This window comes from Pseudochaenichthys georgianus, chromosome 24, assembly GCF_902827115.2.
Source record: "Pseudochaenichthys georgianus chromosome 24, fPseGeo1.2, whole genome shotgun sequence".
NCBI lineage: Eukaryota > Metazoa > Chordata > Actinopteri > Perciformes > Channichthyidae > Pseudochaenichthys > Pseudochaenichthys georgianus.
Window position 1 is genome coordinate 6,227,497 of NC_047526.1, and position 16,509 is coordinate 6,244,005.

General features: G+C 40.5%; 2 protein-coding genes across 2 annotated transcripts; one reads left to right on the forward strand and one right to left on the reverse strand.

Moving 5' to 3' along the window:
• The first annotated feature begins 581 nt into the window (after positions 1–581).
• On the forward strand, positions 582–9,135 carry psmc6 (proteasome 26S subunit, ATPase 6). The gene is made up of 14 exons (XM_034075960.2): positions 582–696; positions 1,217–1,296; positions 1,938–1,977; positions 2,223–2,275; positions 3,352–3,419; positions 4,352–4,466; positions 4,783–4,870; positions 4,970–5,031; positions 5,108–5,231; positions 7,205–7,266; positions 7,382–7,502; positions 7,585–7,665; positions 8,558–8,629; positions 8,716–9,135. Exons 1-14 carry the CDS (start codon positions 612–614, stop codon positions 8,832–8,834), a joined length of 1,170 nt encoding a protein of 389 aa, XP_033931851.1. The 5' UTR covers positions 582–611; the 3' UTR covers positions 8,835–9,135.
• Positions 9,136–9,778: 643 nt separating this feature from the next.
• On the reverse strand, positions 9,779–16,336 carry cgrrf1 (cell growth regulator with ring finger domain 1). Its single transcript, XM_034075961.2, has 6 exons — positions 16,166–16,336; positions 14,528–14,664; positions 12,457–12,634; positions 11,630–11,777; positions 10,526–10,633; positions 9,779–10,207 (listed from the first exon to the last, which is right to left on the reverse strand). Exons 1-6 carry the CDS (start codon positions 16,267–16,269, stop codon positions 9,887–9,889), a joined length of 996 nt encoding a protein of 331 aa, XP_033931852.1. The 5' UTR covers positions 16,270–16,336; the 3' UTR covers positions 9,779–9,886.
• Between the last annotated feature and the right edge of the window lie 173 nt (positions 16,337–16,509).

Consider the following 16,509-nt stretch of genomic DNA (forward strand, 5'->3'; position numbering starts at 1 on the left):
TGTAATGAAGCAATACTACTACTACAGTGTAACAATATTCAGTTACAACTATGTCATGCAGAACGTGGTCAATTTAAGCACTTTTAAATACATTTTATCACAATTATTGATGCAATAATATGTTCATCACACTTGTTAAAAGTGGGGTTTATTTTGACTATGTAATATACAAATTGGTTGCAATAATATACAATAATATATAAAAATGCACTAGTAGATTTATATTTTGTATTAAACTTCTAAATCTGCAAATCAGCTAGTAACTAAATAAATGCATTGGAGTAAAAGCAGCACAATGTGGAAATACTCAACTAAAGTATAAGTAGCCTATCCCTAAACAATTTCAATCTTTGATATTTTTTGGTTTGTCTCTTAAAAACAGTAAACCTACTTGAATAAATGCACTGGATATTACTGTTATTGTATGTAGATGTAATGCCCCTTAATTGGTAGGAAAAGTCATTTTAAAGCGCAATATATTTTAACATCAGCAGGAATAGTTGAAAAATAAATTCTTACTTTAAAAAATACAGCATAGCAAAGTGTAGGCGGCCGCTAATAGCAAAACACTTTTTGTGACGCTACAGTTTCCCAGCATTCAGTGGGGCATCATGGCGGACACCAGGGAGAAAGGGCTGCAAGACTACAGAAAAAAATTACTGGAACACAAAGAAATTGACGGGCGGTTAAAAGAATGTAAGAGGCTGTTTAATGTTGTTGATTATAGTGTGGCAACAATATCGTGTTTATTTTGATTAGATATAATCAATAGTATAGGTTGATGCTTGTTAGCATCAGATAGCTGGCCAGCTAGCTACTGCTTTGTCATGCAGTTAGCATCCCTCATAGAAATGAATGGAAGTGACGCTAAACCAGTCAACGCTAGCTGTGCTAACTTAGCTTATTGGTATTAGACAAACAACTGTAACATTAGTGCTATGCCGAACATTACAATACGTTAATAACTGATAATGCTCAGTTAACGTCAGTCCGTGTGTCTACTACCGTGATACAAATTGAATTCGCATTGTAGCTGACGACTTTATCAACAGTTTTACGTTAAGCTAACTTGACTAGCTAACGTTAGCATGTTTGTTTGACAGTGAGCTGCCATTCTTAACTGTAACAAACAATGTCATCATCCAATGTATGTTTGTCTTTGATAACGAAAACTACAGACAATAACTTCTGGCTATTCCCCTTGTTTGTTTTCCAGTGAGAGAACAGCTGAGAGAACAAACAAAACAGTATGAGAAATCAGAAAATGACCTAAAGGCTCTGCAAAGTGTTGGTCAGGTAAGAATACGTCCTGTACTTGTTTACATTTAAGAGTTTTTGATCCCACTGGATAATACAAGTGGCTGCAACAGTAGATCGAAGTATTCTTGTATATATTCCACTAAATGAGTCACTTTCTATTATTGTAGTTGTATTATTACAACATTTTACAAAGGACTGCATTATCATTTGATACAACCAAGGACATTTGAGACTGAGGAAATATATGTTCACCAGCAAGGAACCATACTTTAGATTTGTTAAAGCAGGTATAGATATAAAACTGGAAGATTATCATGTAATTCCTGGACTCCCAAAATAAAAGAGAACATCCCAGTAGAGTGATGCAGCGTTTTTGACAAGGCCAAGACCTGGAGTTATCAACACAGTGCTTCCCTCAACAACAAGTCAGGGTTATAATGTATGTCATCATTTACTAAAACAATGGTAGATGACAGTGAAGTAATAAAGTGAAATACAGTCATCTTGATTTATACAATGTCCGTGCAAGTGTGTGTGTCTGTTGGTGAAGAGAGAAGGGTGTTTCAGTTGGTGAAGACGGTGGAAGGGACTTTCATAGACAAACAGGAGAGAGGGGATCAGAGTCAGACTTTTAGTCAGACTGTGCTAACCCCATCTTTTCCCTTTTTTATTTGCAGATTGTTGGAGAAGTTCTCAAACAGCTGACAGAGGAGAAATGTAAGTTAACAAGTAGCGGCAGAATCATTTAATAGCTAGAGGATTTAGGGGGATTTAGAGTGTTCATTTTAGGATAACAAATCATTTCAGTCTCAAATAAATGACACTGATTCCGGCTTAAGATGTACCCTCTTGAATTTTAGTGACGTATTAACCATTTCTAATGACAACTTGTGACTGAAACATGTCAAACTGTGATCAACTCCGGCATGTGATGCTAACTTGTTGTTTTTGTTTATTTCCAGTCATTGTCAAGGCCACCAACGGCCCCAGATATGTGGTTGGATGTCGCAGACAGGTATGTGCTGAACAGATACAAATGTGTAAAGCATCTTGTTTTGTTTTTGTTTCTCATATTTTCAGGAGACTGACAAAAAAAAGTAATATATTGCAAAAATACCTGCATATATGTGCTATGCAGAACATAAAAGTGACCTGAAATATCCAGCTACAGTGAAAGTTATTAATTTGACCTATTTTTAAAGGTGTATGTAGAGGAATATGATGGTATGGTTGGATTTTTTTAATTAATGTGACCTCTTTGGAATCAATAGGCGCGTTCACACCACAATACTTTTCCCACTGTAGTTGCGATACGGTTCCGAAATGTTGCGTTCACACCAAAAAGAGCCAGAACTAAAATGAGTTAATGAGAACCTTTTCACCCCCTTTTCCGTCCCTGCTAGAGAGCAGGGACTTTCGTGGGAGAAAAAGGTTCCTATGTCTGATTGGCTGGGCGGATTGCAAACCACGGCCCGTAAAACTCCCAAAAAGTTTTGTGAAGCCGCCATTTTATTATCCTCTTATTAGCATTAGCCCAGCGCAGAAACGCAGAGACTAACTTATGGCAACACAGAAGAAAACATGGGAGCGGTGGAGATGAGGAGGTGTCGGCGTTCTGGCGATTTACTCGGAAGTCCCCAACTCCGGGGAGTTGGGCTTACCGGCCTGCCAGTAAGCCCAAAGCAGAAGAAGAAGAAGTGACGTCAGCGGCTTCATTTGCCTAATCCACCCTCAGGGACTTATTCCGGTGTGAACGCGATCTGTACTTAGTTCATGAGAACCAAAGAGTTCTCATGAACTAAGTTCTGATGAACCTTTGTGGGAAAAGTACTGCGGTGTGAAAGCGCCTATTGTACCAGTAATTATTATTATTATTATTATAATATCTGTTATTGGCTAATCCAACAAATCAAATATTTGGCACATCAGTCCATATCTAAATACATAATGTTTTGCCCACATATTTATTTTTTACAATACACGCTTGATTTTATTTTTGGATAGAGCAAACAATTCCAAGTGTACCAGCACATTTTTAAAAACCTTTTCTTCAGAAACAGAAAACAGTAATCTTTAAATATTTCTATCCAGTTGGACAAGTCTCAGCTGAAACCAGGAACCAGAGTGGCGTTGGACATGACCACGCTCACTATCATGAGGTAAGCTGGAAGCACAGAGTAACACGTATCTAACTAACATGTTAATGCTGAGCACGGACATGGATAGACGATGTAGGGCTGCTCGATTACGGCAAAAATCATAATCTTGATTATTTAGGTCAATAATTGATATCACGATTATTAAAAACTAATAAATAAAGTTAGTAAATTATCCATTTACTTTGAAAACATCCATTTATTGAACAAATAAAATGTGAACAGTAGGTTTTTAACAGTTGATTACCCTGAACCGTAAGTATAATTCAACTGAAAAACCAATTCAAAAAGAAATAAATAAAAAAAAGAATATCGTAATTGCGATTAAAATACGATTAATTGAGCAGCCCTATAACGATGTGTTCTTCTCCATGTAGCATTCAAATATAGGACATATTCATTATTCCCACCAAATCATTGTATATCACTACAGATTAGCGGTGCAATTGTACTAAAGAATTGTTTGTATCTTATAATAATTTTAATTAGAATGTAATGCCCTCAATACATTAATTACATCTATGGCGTTTTCTAATAATACATATTTATAGAGCGCTTTTCAAGAAACTCAAAGACACTTTACAGAGTAAAAAGTAATTACAACAACAACACACTTAAAATATATTAAATATATTTTAAGTGTGTATAAGTCCCATTTGTCCATTTTATAAAAAGTATTCCACCCAAAACACTATAGAAAAATGTAAGGGTCCAAATTAATCCGATCTTTGTTAAACTGATCTATTGTGTAATTGCAAATGTGTGTGTGCTATTCAGAAATAGCGATAACATTAGCCACACCAAAAAGGTATAATGCTAAGAATGCAGTATGTTCTAAACCACGGAGTGGTTCCTATAACGGCTCCAAAAGTTGAAGTTGCACAGGGGTATGATGACAATGAAATGGTACACACGTGTTTCCTGTTCTTCCAAAGGTACCTGCCCAGGGAGGTGGACCCTCTGGTGTACAACATGTCACACGAGGACCCCGGGAGCGTGTCCTACTCTGAGATCGGAGGCCTGTCCGAACAGATCCGAGAGCTGAGAGAGGTACAGCTGATCAGAAATCAATCCTACGAGACAACTATTGGGTTGGATTAGTCTCCGGATAAACAATGGCACACAGAAGGATTCACACGTCATTTGGGATGTTTTTATAGATGGAGACATTTATATATAAATCCAGAATTACATTTATAAATTCGTGTGCAATTATTTCTGTTGAGACTTATCTAACCCAATAGACCAGCCTTTCCTTATTGGAGGAATGTGGTGTTAAATGGGAAAGGCATGGAGAACAAATCAGCATCTTCATTTGATTTGTTCTCCATGGCTCTAAAATAATGCTGCTGTTGTTTGGTGGCAGGTGATCGAGCTTCCCCTGACCAACCCTGAGCTCTTCCTGAGAGTGGGCATCATCCCCCCTAAAGGCTGCCTGCTCTACGGGCCTCCAGGTCAGTACCCTTCTTTATTCGGCTGCCAATCAATGGCATCCATGCAAACACTGCACACCCCAGGACAAGAAATATCACTCTTTAATCCTTCTGTCACAGGCACAGGGAAGACTCTTCTCGCCCGAGCAGTGGCCAGTCAGCTGGACTGTAACTTCCTCAAGGTGAGTGTCAGCGCCAACATCGGCCTTTACTGCCACTCTGCAGTCAGTCAGCTGATTCTGTGTGTCTGTGCTGCAGGTGGTGTCCAGCTCCATCGTGGACAAGTACATTGGTGAGAGTGCCAGGCTGATCAGAGAGATGTTCAACTACGCCCGGGACCACCAGCCCTGCATCATCTTCATGGACGAGATCGACGCCATCGGTGAGTGACACTGGCCGTCTCATTTGGTTGTTGTCCAGGGGGTTAAACCCACCTACAGTACCTAGCTACTAGGGGTGTAACGGTACACGTACCCGTACCGAAATTATTCGGTACGGGCCCTTCGGTTCGGTACACGTGTGTACCGAACGGATATAACGTTAAACGTAAAAAATTGAGAACGTGAACAACTTCTTGGAAGTAATCTCAGGTGCTGCGTCGCAGCATTCAGAGTAATTTCCTCACATTGAGCTCAACGCGTCATAGAGCGAGCAAGTCATTTCATTGGATGAGAGGCATGCTATGAGAGCTGGTCACAGGGATGCGTTCAAATGTAGTCAGTAATTTGAGGAACTGTCGAAATGACGAACGCAGATAAAGTTGAGCTCGAAAATCCTCCAGCATCATTGAAGTCTCCGGTTTGGGAACATTTTGGTTTCGCAGTTACGTACAAGGATGACGGACAAAGACAGGTGGACCGAACCAACGCTGTTTGTCGGCATTGTTCAACTAACATTGGTTACGCGGCTGGCAATACATCAAACTTGCACACTCATTCGAAAAGGCATCACCCGAACGTGAATATCACCGGTACCAAAAGACTGAAGTGCAAACCCAACTCCCACTAGCATGTAAGTCTCCACCACTCGCAAAAACTTCAGACCGAGCCAAAGCTATTACAAACGCCAAATATCCTTATATGCCATGGTAGCAAAGCGCTACCTGGCTGTATCTGCTACCTCTGTCCCTAGCGAGAGGGTGTTCTCCACGGCAGGAGACATTGCTAGTGCCAGCAGATCTGCCCTTTCAGCAGCCATGTGGACAAGTTCATCTTTCTTTAAACATGAAAATACAATGACAAGCAAGTCCTAATGTCAAACTGGCTGCTTAGGTACTAGTACAGTACAGTTCAGATACAGATTATTTCAGTTCATCGAAATGCTGCACCTTAATGTTCATTTGATTATATTTTGTATTTATTTGAGTGAATATTCATAGTTTAATAATAATTAAAAACCCAAAACTAATAGTTTATGTTTTGTGAGTACTAGTACAGTCAAGTTCAAATACAGATTATTTCAGTTCATCGAAATGCTGCACCTTAATGTTTATTTTATTATATTTTGTATTTATTTGAGTGAATACATTATTCACAGTTTAATAATAATTAAAAAAAAATATATATGTTTTGTTTTGTGAAAAAAAATTCTGCTGTACTGAAAACGTACCGAACCGAACCGTGACCAAAAAACCGAGGTACGTACCGAACCGAAATGTTTGTGAACCGTTACACCCCTACTAGCTACCTACCTAGCTATGAGAGGGTCAGTGGTTTGTTGACTGATGTGATAAATGGACTGCATTTACAGGTACGAGTCATCGTTTAGTGTTTCATGAAAGGCGCTATATAAATCCAAGGTATTATCATTCAACCATATTCATAGAGGCAGAGGCTGCCATACAAGGAGACTAACATTCACACACTTACACACAAGCAATTGAGGTCAAGTATCTTGCCTAAGGACATGACCGTTTTACACCGAACCACCGACCTTCTGATTTGAGGACGTGACCTGCCTCCTGAGCCACAGCCACGCCATAAAGTGTCCTCGGGCGAGATACTAAACCTCAGATAGCTCCCGCAGGCATGTCTGCAGTTTAAAGTGCATGTAAGTCACTTTGGATCAAAGTGCCAGCTCACTGTGAAGCATCCACAGGGTGTAGTGTTTTGGTTATGTTTATTTATTTTTTAAAAGGCTTTGTATATTCTCATCTGCCCGGCTTGGAGCTCCAATCAAAGCATTTCAAATCTCCCAATTGGGAGAATTTGTTGTGAAGCAGCTAAAGCTTAGTCTTTTTCACTGACGTAAGCTTCCGCTAACGCTTCAAAGGGAAATGGAGCTTATGAAGAAACATGTTCACTCTCCATGTGCTCTGAATCCTCACTGTATGGTCTCCGTCTGTGTGTCCTGCAGGCGGCCGTCGTTTCTCTGAGGGAACTTCTGCGGACAGAGAGATCCAGAGGACACTGATGGAGGTAAACCGCTCACTAAAATGTGTTCTAATGGGACTATATTCATATACTATTACAAATATTAGCAGTGGGTCGAGGACTCAAAGCACTGAGACACGTGACTTGTGTGTCCTGCCAGCTGCTGAACCAGATGGATGGCTTCGACACGCTGCACAGAGTGAAGATGATCATGGCCACCAACAGACCGGACACTCTGGACCCCGCCCTGCTGCGGCCCGGCAGACTGGACCGTAAAATCCGTAAGTCCCCCCCCCCCCCCCCCCCCGCGTGTCAGATCTCTGTGAACACGCAGCAACACTAACGTCCTCCTCTGCTCCTCAGACATCGAGCTGCCCAATGAGCAGGCTCGCCTGGACATCCTCAAGATCCACGCCAGCCCCATCACCAAGCACGGAGAAATAGGTCAGTCACGAGAATCAGAAACGGGTTTCTTACCATGTAGGCTCACACGTACGTGACTAGGTGTCATGGTGCATACATAACAAATAAGTTCTGAGTATTTCTCCCGTTTCTGACCACAAGCTGACTCTGACTTCCTGTTCTCAGTTTTACTTGATCATCAGGATCTCCCAGATGTTTCTAAGCTCCACTTTTAGTTCTGATGCTGGTTACTTGGTTACAGCCTTATCATAGCACTGCACTCCATCCCAATCAATTACAGCATTTCATTTGTCTTCATTCTCTTCACTACGTGCGGGCCAATGTAAACATGATCAAACCAGTTTGATATTGAGCCGGGACGGCACCAACAGAATGTTACCACTACCTAGTCCCACATGCTGCCTCGGTTGGGCTTTTAGTCTCTTCCATGTTTTCCTAAGACCCGGTGACATTGTTGGCAGGGTGCTGATGGAGGCTTCATTTGTATTCAAACACAATGACCATCAGCCAAATTGTGTAACATCCAGAGGTGGAAGAAGTACTAAGTAGAAATACTATGGTCTTAAATTGCAGCGGTACGCAAGTATTATAAGCGAACAGTATCAAGATTAAAAGTACTTGTTATGCATAACTACTCTGTTCACAGTATTTCAGAACAGTATTTATTTATCACACAAATATACGACGTGTCATATTATAAAATACTGGGTATTAGTAAAACAGTACTGCAACATTTGTCTACTGGTAAGCTTCAAACAATGAGGTTCCTACACTGGACTGTACCAGCGCAATAAGCCCAGTCTCTAGATAATGGACATTACGAGCAGCGAGAAGGACGAGAGTATCAAATGTTCCTGAACACGAGGGAGAGAAGCAAGCGGTGTATCGACTGAATGCCTCTGCCTGTTTTCAGATTACGAAGCCATCGTGAAGCTGTCAGACGGTTTCAACGGAGCCGACCTGAGGAACGTGTGCACAGAAGCAGGTTAGACATTTTCTGTTCAGTATCATTTAAAAAAATCCCTTCAGTCCAGATTGTTTACAAAATCCCCCTTTTTGTGTTGTTTGCAGGTTTGTTTGCCATCCGCGCCGACCGCGAGTACGTCACTCAGGAAGACTTCATGAAAGCCGTGAGGAAGGTGGCCGATTCGAAGAAGCTGGAGTCCAAGCTAGACTACAAGCCTTTATAAACTGTGTCCGTCCTTTCTCATATTGTGCATTGCATTTTGCTGTGTTCCATGCTTTAACGCCTGGAGAAAATGTTTGTAAATGTTTGTGGGATGCAAAACGTTTAGAAAAAGTACACGGCCCTCACCTAGGAAGTGACACGGTAACCCCTGTATCCAGTTATTAGTCTGACCCGCCTTTTGTTTCATCTCTGGATCCAAAAGGCTGATCATTCTGGCATCCCACAAAACTCTTAACACTTACAAATAAATACCTTTTATGTTCTGAAAATATACAAATATATTGAAAGTTCTGTGTTTTTCAGTTGATGACTTCTCATTTCTCTCACTACCTTCACGTGAACGTACTGATTAAACGCGTGTCAAAGTGTGCTGCCTTATAGTAGTCTCCTTCAGTATCAGTAATATCTAAGGGACACCGCAAACAGGAACTAATATAGATATCAAGCAAGTGTTCACAGCTGTGCCTTATCTTAAGTAAAGGTCATGCATTCACTAAGATGATTGTCTGGCCGGGGTTTGATGCAATATTCCAATAACCGGCTGTCACACTTTCAATGACGAGTCAGCCCCGTCTGGGCCGAGACGCCCCGTGGGGGATCAGCTCCAATAAATCACCAGTCATTGGAATTGTTCCTGACATGTATTTATAGTCAGATTGAAGCTCAGGAAGTAATAAGCTTTGGTCAATAAATACTGCACTGGTTCTGGACAAGAGGTCAGTCCATCTTATTCTAAAACAAACAGTCAACATAAATTATTTGTACATGAAAATATCACTCCGTTATATACATCCTTAGCAACTGCTTTTCCAGCTCTACAATCTTAAAGTGATCAGCAGAGATTTAATTTGAGTGGTAATACAGATATCGACAGCAGGCAATAAATAATGTGTTTCTGAGAATAAAGAAGACGTGGAGGCGTCTGCTTTGGGTTACTCTGGGGGGGGGGGGGGGGGGGGGCGTGTCTCTCGTTGACCTTTACACTTCCAATCGGTCGATCCCATCCTGAGGTTCATTGTCTGAATAAAGCATACATTTACAAATGGTACATGGTCAGAGCTTATATAAGTGAGTCAGTGTCTTCCCCCCCCCCCCTGTCAGAGTGAAGGCCTCCAGCACGAAGGCCCTGCAGATGGGGCAGTGCTGGAAGCGCGACACACAGCTGTCACACACACAGGCGTGTCTGCAGGGCAGCAGCACCTTGTTCACCGCCGCGTTCTGACACACCACACAGCCTCTGCCCCCCCCCGCAGACCAGTCCTCCTCCTGACTCTGCTCCCCCCTGCTGGCCCCGTCGTAGGCCTCCCTGGGTTGGGTGCTGTGCTCTGAGTCAGGAGGCTCTGACAACACGCCGTCAGCTGACATGAACAGAGGCTGCAGGAAACAGAGCTCACTGTTTTCTCACGGTAACATCAATCACATGAATAATAATACTATAGTAATACTTTGATTTGTATTGCGCCATTCATGGGAGATGCAGCCCAAAGTGAATAGGCCTACATAGAAAATAACTGAGTACAAATAAGGAGTAAGAAACATAATATTTATATTAACGAGGAGTATTTGTGTGTGCATTGAGAAATATGTTTGTAGGTCGAGACATTTATACATACATCCAGAATTACATCAATCAATCCTTCTGTGTGCAATTATTTATTTTGACACTAATCTGACCCCATAGATGTGACTTACCTTTAACTCGTACATGTTGCCCTGTGCGGTGAGCAGGTACTGGAAGAGAAGCCGAGCAGAGAGGCTGTATCTGTCGTCAGGAACATGGAGAACTGTCACAGAGGCCACCTGGAAGAACAAGGACACCATCATGAATCGACAATGGTCGTTTTAACCACAAAGTGGCCATATTTGTACTCTTGGTGGGCGGATTTGGATTACCATGAGAAGTGGTGCGACCACTGGATATAGGGAACACGAGAGGAAAATATGACCTCTACTATGGGCAATTCTTTTTCAAATAAATAAGCATTCTGTCCAGTCCAAGTGATCCAGAGTCCCCTAAAACTTCAAGGTCGGACAATAATTTATCAAAGTCAACCCATCGGAATTACAAATATGGACACTTTCTTGTTAAAACAAAAATGCCTTCACCATCCTCAATAACCCCCAAACTTATCCAAGTCATTTTTTTTATATAGTCAACTAAAGCTATAATTGTAATTAATGCAACTTACGCAAATTGCCCAACATAGTGAGTTAGCATCCGGCAGGCTCTATGTGCTTTCTATATATTTAAATGTCTAATATAACACTTTGGAGTACTCATCGTTTCCAGCTACACAACAGGACTCTATGAGCTGGCAAACAGATTATGAAGATGTAAATCCAGTCCCAAAAGGGCTTTGGATGCAAGTGTATGGCGCAGGTGCACACAGGTTTGAATCCGGCCTGCAGCCCCTTAATGTGTCATGGTTTGACCAGATGTTCCCAGGAACTCCAAAATAAGATAAGTTCATCAGACATATCACTGATGGGTTCCTTCCTACATTGGATCAGATGGGATTCTGAGAGGAAAACACAAACACAGAAATCTTGTGATGTCTGTACTCAAAAGAAGCGGAAGGGGAAGAAAATGTTTTCAGGACTTTTAAGGTGCTTTTCCAGGATGATATTCTATTGAGTGTCAATCAGTGGTGGAAAGAAACCAAGTACATCTACTCATGTGTTGCACTTATGTACGGTGTGCATTGAATTAACACCATGTGTCTTTGGGGGAGGGGTTAAGACAGGTATTAACGTGTAAGTAACACTGACGGGAAACGTCTGATCGTGAGTACTTACGATGTTGTACGAGTCTCTGGCTTCAGACTCTGCCAGCGTCAGCACAGCCACGAGAGGGTAGTGTTGCCTTGGCAACGGCCCAAAATCCGTGATCCTGTGGTCAGCAGGAATGTGTGTGTGGTGCTCCGCTCTGTCTCCACTGCCGATACTGGAGGGCGGGTCAAAGAGGCTAACATCAGGAACAACGAGCCAATCACGCGGGGGAATATGGGGTCAGATTAGTGTCAAAATCAACAATAGCACACAGAACGATTCACAAATGTACTTCTGGATTTATATATAAATGTCTCTATCTTCAAAAATATTTCTCAATGTACAAACAAATATATCTATTAAAAGTGTGCTGCTCCCTGGTGGCGCAAACATCCACGCACAAACGTAGAGAGATTCATGCACAATAAAGGTTTCTCAATATAAGCATAACAATAATTTAAATATGTTTTTGATAAAAACATTAAACACTTGGACGTGGATTTATATTACATTTATTTAAAACAAGAAACATTTGTGTGTGGATCCGAAATATTTTGAACTTATTTATATATATGTGGATTTTGTTGTTACGCTTATATATACTGTATATATATATATCATAGAATAGTATTTGTGTGTACATTGAAAACTATGTTTGTAGATAAAGACATTTACATATAAATCCAGAATAACATTTGTAAAATCTTCTGTGTGCAATTATTTATTTTGACACTAATCTGACCCCGTACTTTCCTGCTAACTGGAAGATACTTTACGCGACACCGTTGATTTGAATCAGAACATCAGAATAATAACATTAACTTGGGGGTGTGTGTAAGCGCTGTGAAGGATACTGGAAGCTCTGGCAGTGGTGGTAGTGGGGGTGCAGGGCCTGCTGGAAGTGTTGGAGGGTGCTGAGCCTGGGGCCGTGCTGGTGGGCCTGCAGCGCCCCCTGCAGGGCTTGGACCTCACAGCCCCAGAAACAGCTGAGGACACAGGGCTCCAGACAGCAGGGCCTCAGAGACACCCCATCTGCAAGAGAGCAACTGTTGTTATGGGCTGTTCCTCAGAACAGAAGGATTCCACTCAAAGGTAGAACAATTCAAAACCCTGCAAATTCATAGCTGCATACATTGAGCTGTTTTGGGTGATTTTCTTATCTAAACAGCACAGGAACAGGAACATATCTGTATTCTGTGACAAGAAAGGATTTCATATGCAATATCTACTTAAGTTTCATATTGCAATTATTAAATCAAATTAAAGGGTATTTAAATAGCCCAAGGTATGGGGTCAGATTAGTCTCACAATAAATAATTGCACATGCTGTTGTTCTGATCAAAGGTCGTGTTCAATGGGATTACAACGATAAAAACGCCGTTGAAGGTTAATCCAATGTGTCTGAAATGATTACTGATCCTAATTGTTATGTCAATAACAGAGTTTTAATATATAGTTGCTATGAGAGCTACCAGAGTGTATGCCAGCTTCCGGTTTTGGGCATTCTGGGTACGCATCACTCATTCACCAATGGGTAATGTTTAGATGGATTTGAGGAACTTTCCCTCGATGCTATTGGCTCTAACGGTTCAAAAGAGGTGTCAATCATCAAAATCGACGAGGGGGGCCAGAGATATGGAAAATGCACCCAAATGACCCCAGAAGTGTTTTTTTTTCTAAATCTCTCTAAAAAGCTCAAATGTCACTTGTTTTGCATCAATCTTGATACAGGGTACTTATTATATGTTATAGTGTGGATTCCTAAAGCTTTTAGTCTACTATCCCATCATTAAAGGGTGGTTTTCACTATACGTAATGTGTTTTCTTTTTGGACGGACACTCTAATTTACATTTATTTACTATGTTCAATCTGAATTTACTTTAAAATAAAAACATCTATATTGATTCTGACTTTTCTACATCCAACTCACAGGTTTATCATTACTTTGAGAGAAAATATTATTAATGTAACCCTTTTAGAAGGGAAGATATGGTCATTTGTTCTGGGAATGTCCTTTTCGAGCCTGAGACCTGGAAAACAGGCTCAGGGCTAAACGGGTTAAATGTGACACAAAACGTGTTTCTGTGCATGAGTGAGAAGGCTCCCCTGACACTCCCTGGTGTTTTGTATTACATTTATATAAAACAATAAGTATTTGTGTGTGCATTGAAAAATATTTTTGTAGATAGAGAAATTTAAATATAAATCCACGATAACATTCGTCAATTCTTCTGTGTGAAAATGTGAATTTGACTCCATACATTCTCACAAACCACATTTGTCTCAATGGGCATTACAGATTAACAAACATAGACGGCAGTGTTAGAAGATAAAGGAAATTACAAGAAAATGATACAAGACAAGATATAATGCGAAAAACAAATAAAAAAGATAAAAATATATTGAGATACAATACAACAAAACACAATAACATACAAATACCATAACATTTAAGACTCAGGAGGAAACACATAGGGTCATCTTAAACAAGCTTTAACTATAGGCTTTATTAAAAAGGAAGGTTGAAGTGTAGTTTGAATGCAGTGAGGTAGTGTGAGAACAATGTGTAAACGTGGCTGAATTAGGGTATTGTATATGTGGACAAAAGGAGTCCATTTAAAAAGACATTAACTAAACTAAAGTTAGCCAGAGGTGAGGCATTGCTCAGGGTTCCTGCTGTCATGTTTATGGTAATTGCTCCATCGTGGATAACAGCATAATCAGAGTCCACCTCTCCACCAAAAGTGTCCGGTTTGAAGCCGATGACAGAGCCAGCCTTCTTTAGGAAGTCTGCTGGTGTCACTGGCTCAGGTATATTGGATAAAGGAAGCTTCTAAGGGTTGAGAAGGACACTCAAGGTTGGGCAATCTCGACCCGCCCCGGTTTCTGTGTAGTGAGTTAGTGATGATGAGTGATGTTCTCACCAGTGACGGAAGCCGACCCGGGGCACATCTCCAGGGCGAAGGGATTGGTCATCTGAACCATTTGCTTCTCGGGGGTGGGGAGGACGGACTCCGTCTCATCGGAGCTGCGGAGGATCACTGGGACGTCAAAGCCAAACCTGTGGGGGGGAGACAACGTACCAAAGTTAGAAGGAGCACAATGTGAGCATGTTCTGCATGGCTCTAAATCTTTTAACAAAGAAAACAAAGCTGAGACACACAAGAAAGAATCAGTGGAAATAATTATCTATTGCACCAACAGAATGTACCAATATGCTTTGATTGGCTGATGAGAAGACATATATGTACTATTGGTTAATGGTGGAATTTGATGTAGATGATCCGATTTCCTTGTCCGTCTGACCTCTCATCTATTACTTTGACTTAAGGTACTTGGTAAGGTACTAATTTAGTTTACTGTACTTAAAGGTGGGGTAGGTCATTTTGGAGAAACAAGCTTGAGTGCGCTAGAATTTGAAAATACACAACCGGAAACAATCTGCCACTTCCTCACAGAGCCCCTCCTCCAACACACACATGACCAATGAGGGCACGAGATACGTTTGTGCACAGATGGAAGGCTTCCACAGGTGACATGTTTTATGGATTTTTTGTCAAAGCACTTCAGATATTCATTGCTATCGGGATGTTACGAGCATTCCATGGAATATAACAAAAAGTGTATCTCGAGCCGGTTTCTCAAACTTACCTACCCCACCTTTAAGTACAATTGTTAAGTACTTGTACTTTAAGTATTTCAATGTTATGCTAATTCATACTTCTACTCCACTACAATTTGGAGTTAAATATTGAACTTTTTACTGCTCTACATTTATCTGACAGCATTTGTCACTGGTTACTTTGCAGATTCAGATTATTAATACAAATTAAAAACCAATGAATGAATAATGATGTGTATTTAAAGATTAAAATACATGGCAGTATAAATTATTTTTAGCTATCCACCTAGTTAGCACCACATTTACCAGCTGCAAAATGTAAAAGATGTACACATAATTACATCACTAGTTATAATACATTGATATTATATATATATATATATATATATAAAATTCAGAATGTACTGCATAATGAGCACTTTTAGTTTTGGTACTTGTACTTTATCCTAATTTCAAAATGAATGCAGGTGCTTTGCTTTTAATGTGTATTTCTACACAGTGGTATTACTACTTTTACTTTGGTAAAATATCAGTGTACTTCCTCCACCACAATGCATATGTAAATAGAATGTGCAGACTGCCATGTTGTGAAGCATATTCATAAACCACCTTTTAGTCAAAACTCAGGTGACCTCAATCTGACAATAAGGGGTTTAAAGACATTTATTCTTTGCTGTAAATTTACAGTTTTCATTTGTTTTTATCTTAATTGATGCTTTTAACTGTCAAGAACACACATGTATTAGCCACAATATGTTAAAATATGGCTACTTTTGAGGTAATAATATAGGCGACTTGCCAGGTCATTAAACGTTGGTAAAATCGACCAAATCCGAGGGAGACGTATGATGTTAACGCGAGGAAATAATGTGATGCTATCAAACAGCTGTAGTCAGGGCAGTGGCTAAGCTAGCTAAGCTACTAGCTACATATCACTTACCAGCCTAGCACGATGGCGGCGGTGACAACAAAACACAAAGACACCACACTAATGTAAAACAACGGGGAGTATTCATACAAGGTGATCAGGAACACCGCTGCCATTTCCTATAATTTATAAACCAAGTTATTAAATGCTCCTCTGGTAAACAGTTCCCATGACGGCCATGACAGTCAGGAACTCCTCAAATAGAACTACGGTGGCCTACAAGGCATATGAAGTAAACAACGCGTATCAGGTGAATGTCAAATATTTAACGTTACGTTTTTTTACCATAACCACTAATTAAGTTGATATTTGCGTTATAATCACATGTTTATATTAGACATATGTTGAGCTTTTTC

Coding starts and splice junctions, on each gene's coding strand:
- cgrrf1 (XM_034075961.2), bottom strand. CDS start 16,269: ATGGCAGCGGTGTTCCTGATCACCTTGTATGAATACTCCCCGTTGTTT. Junction 14,665..16,165: donor GCCGCCATCGTGCTAGGCTG/GTAAGTGATATG, acceptor TCCCCCCCACAG/GTTTGGCTTTGACGTCCCAG. Junction 10,634..11,629: donor CCAGAGACTCGTACAACATC/GTAAGTACTCAC, acceptor TTGTTCTTCCAG/GTGGCCTCTGTGACAGTTCT.
- psmc6 (XM_034075960.2), top strand. CDS start 612: ATGGCGGACACCAGGGAGAAAGGGCTGCAAGACTACAGAAAAAAATTA. Junction 7,267..7,381: donor TCCAGAGGACACTGATGGAG/GTAAACCGCTCA, acceptor GTGTCCTGCCAG/CTGCTGAACCAGATGGATGG. Junction 7,666..8,557: donor CACCAAGCACGGAGAAATAG/GTCAGTCACGAG, acceptor GCCTGTTTTCAG/ATTACGAAGCCATCGTGAAG.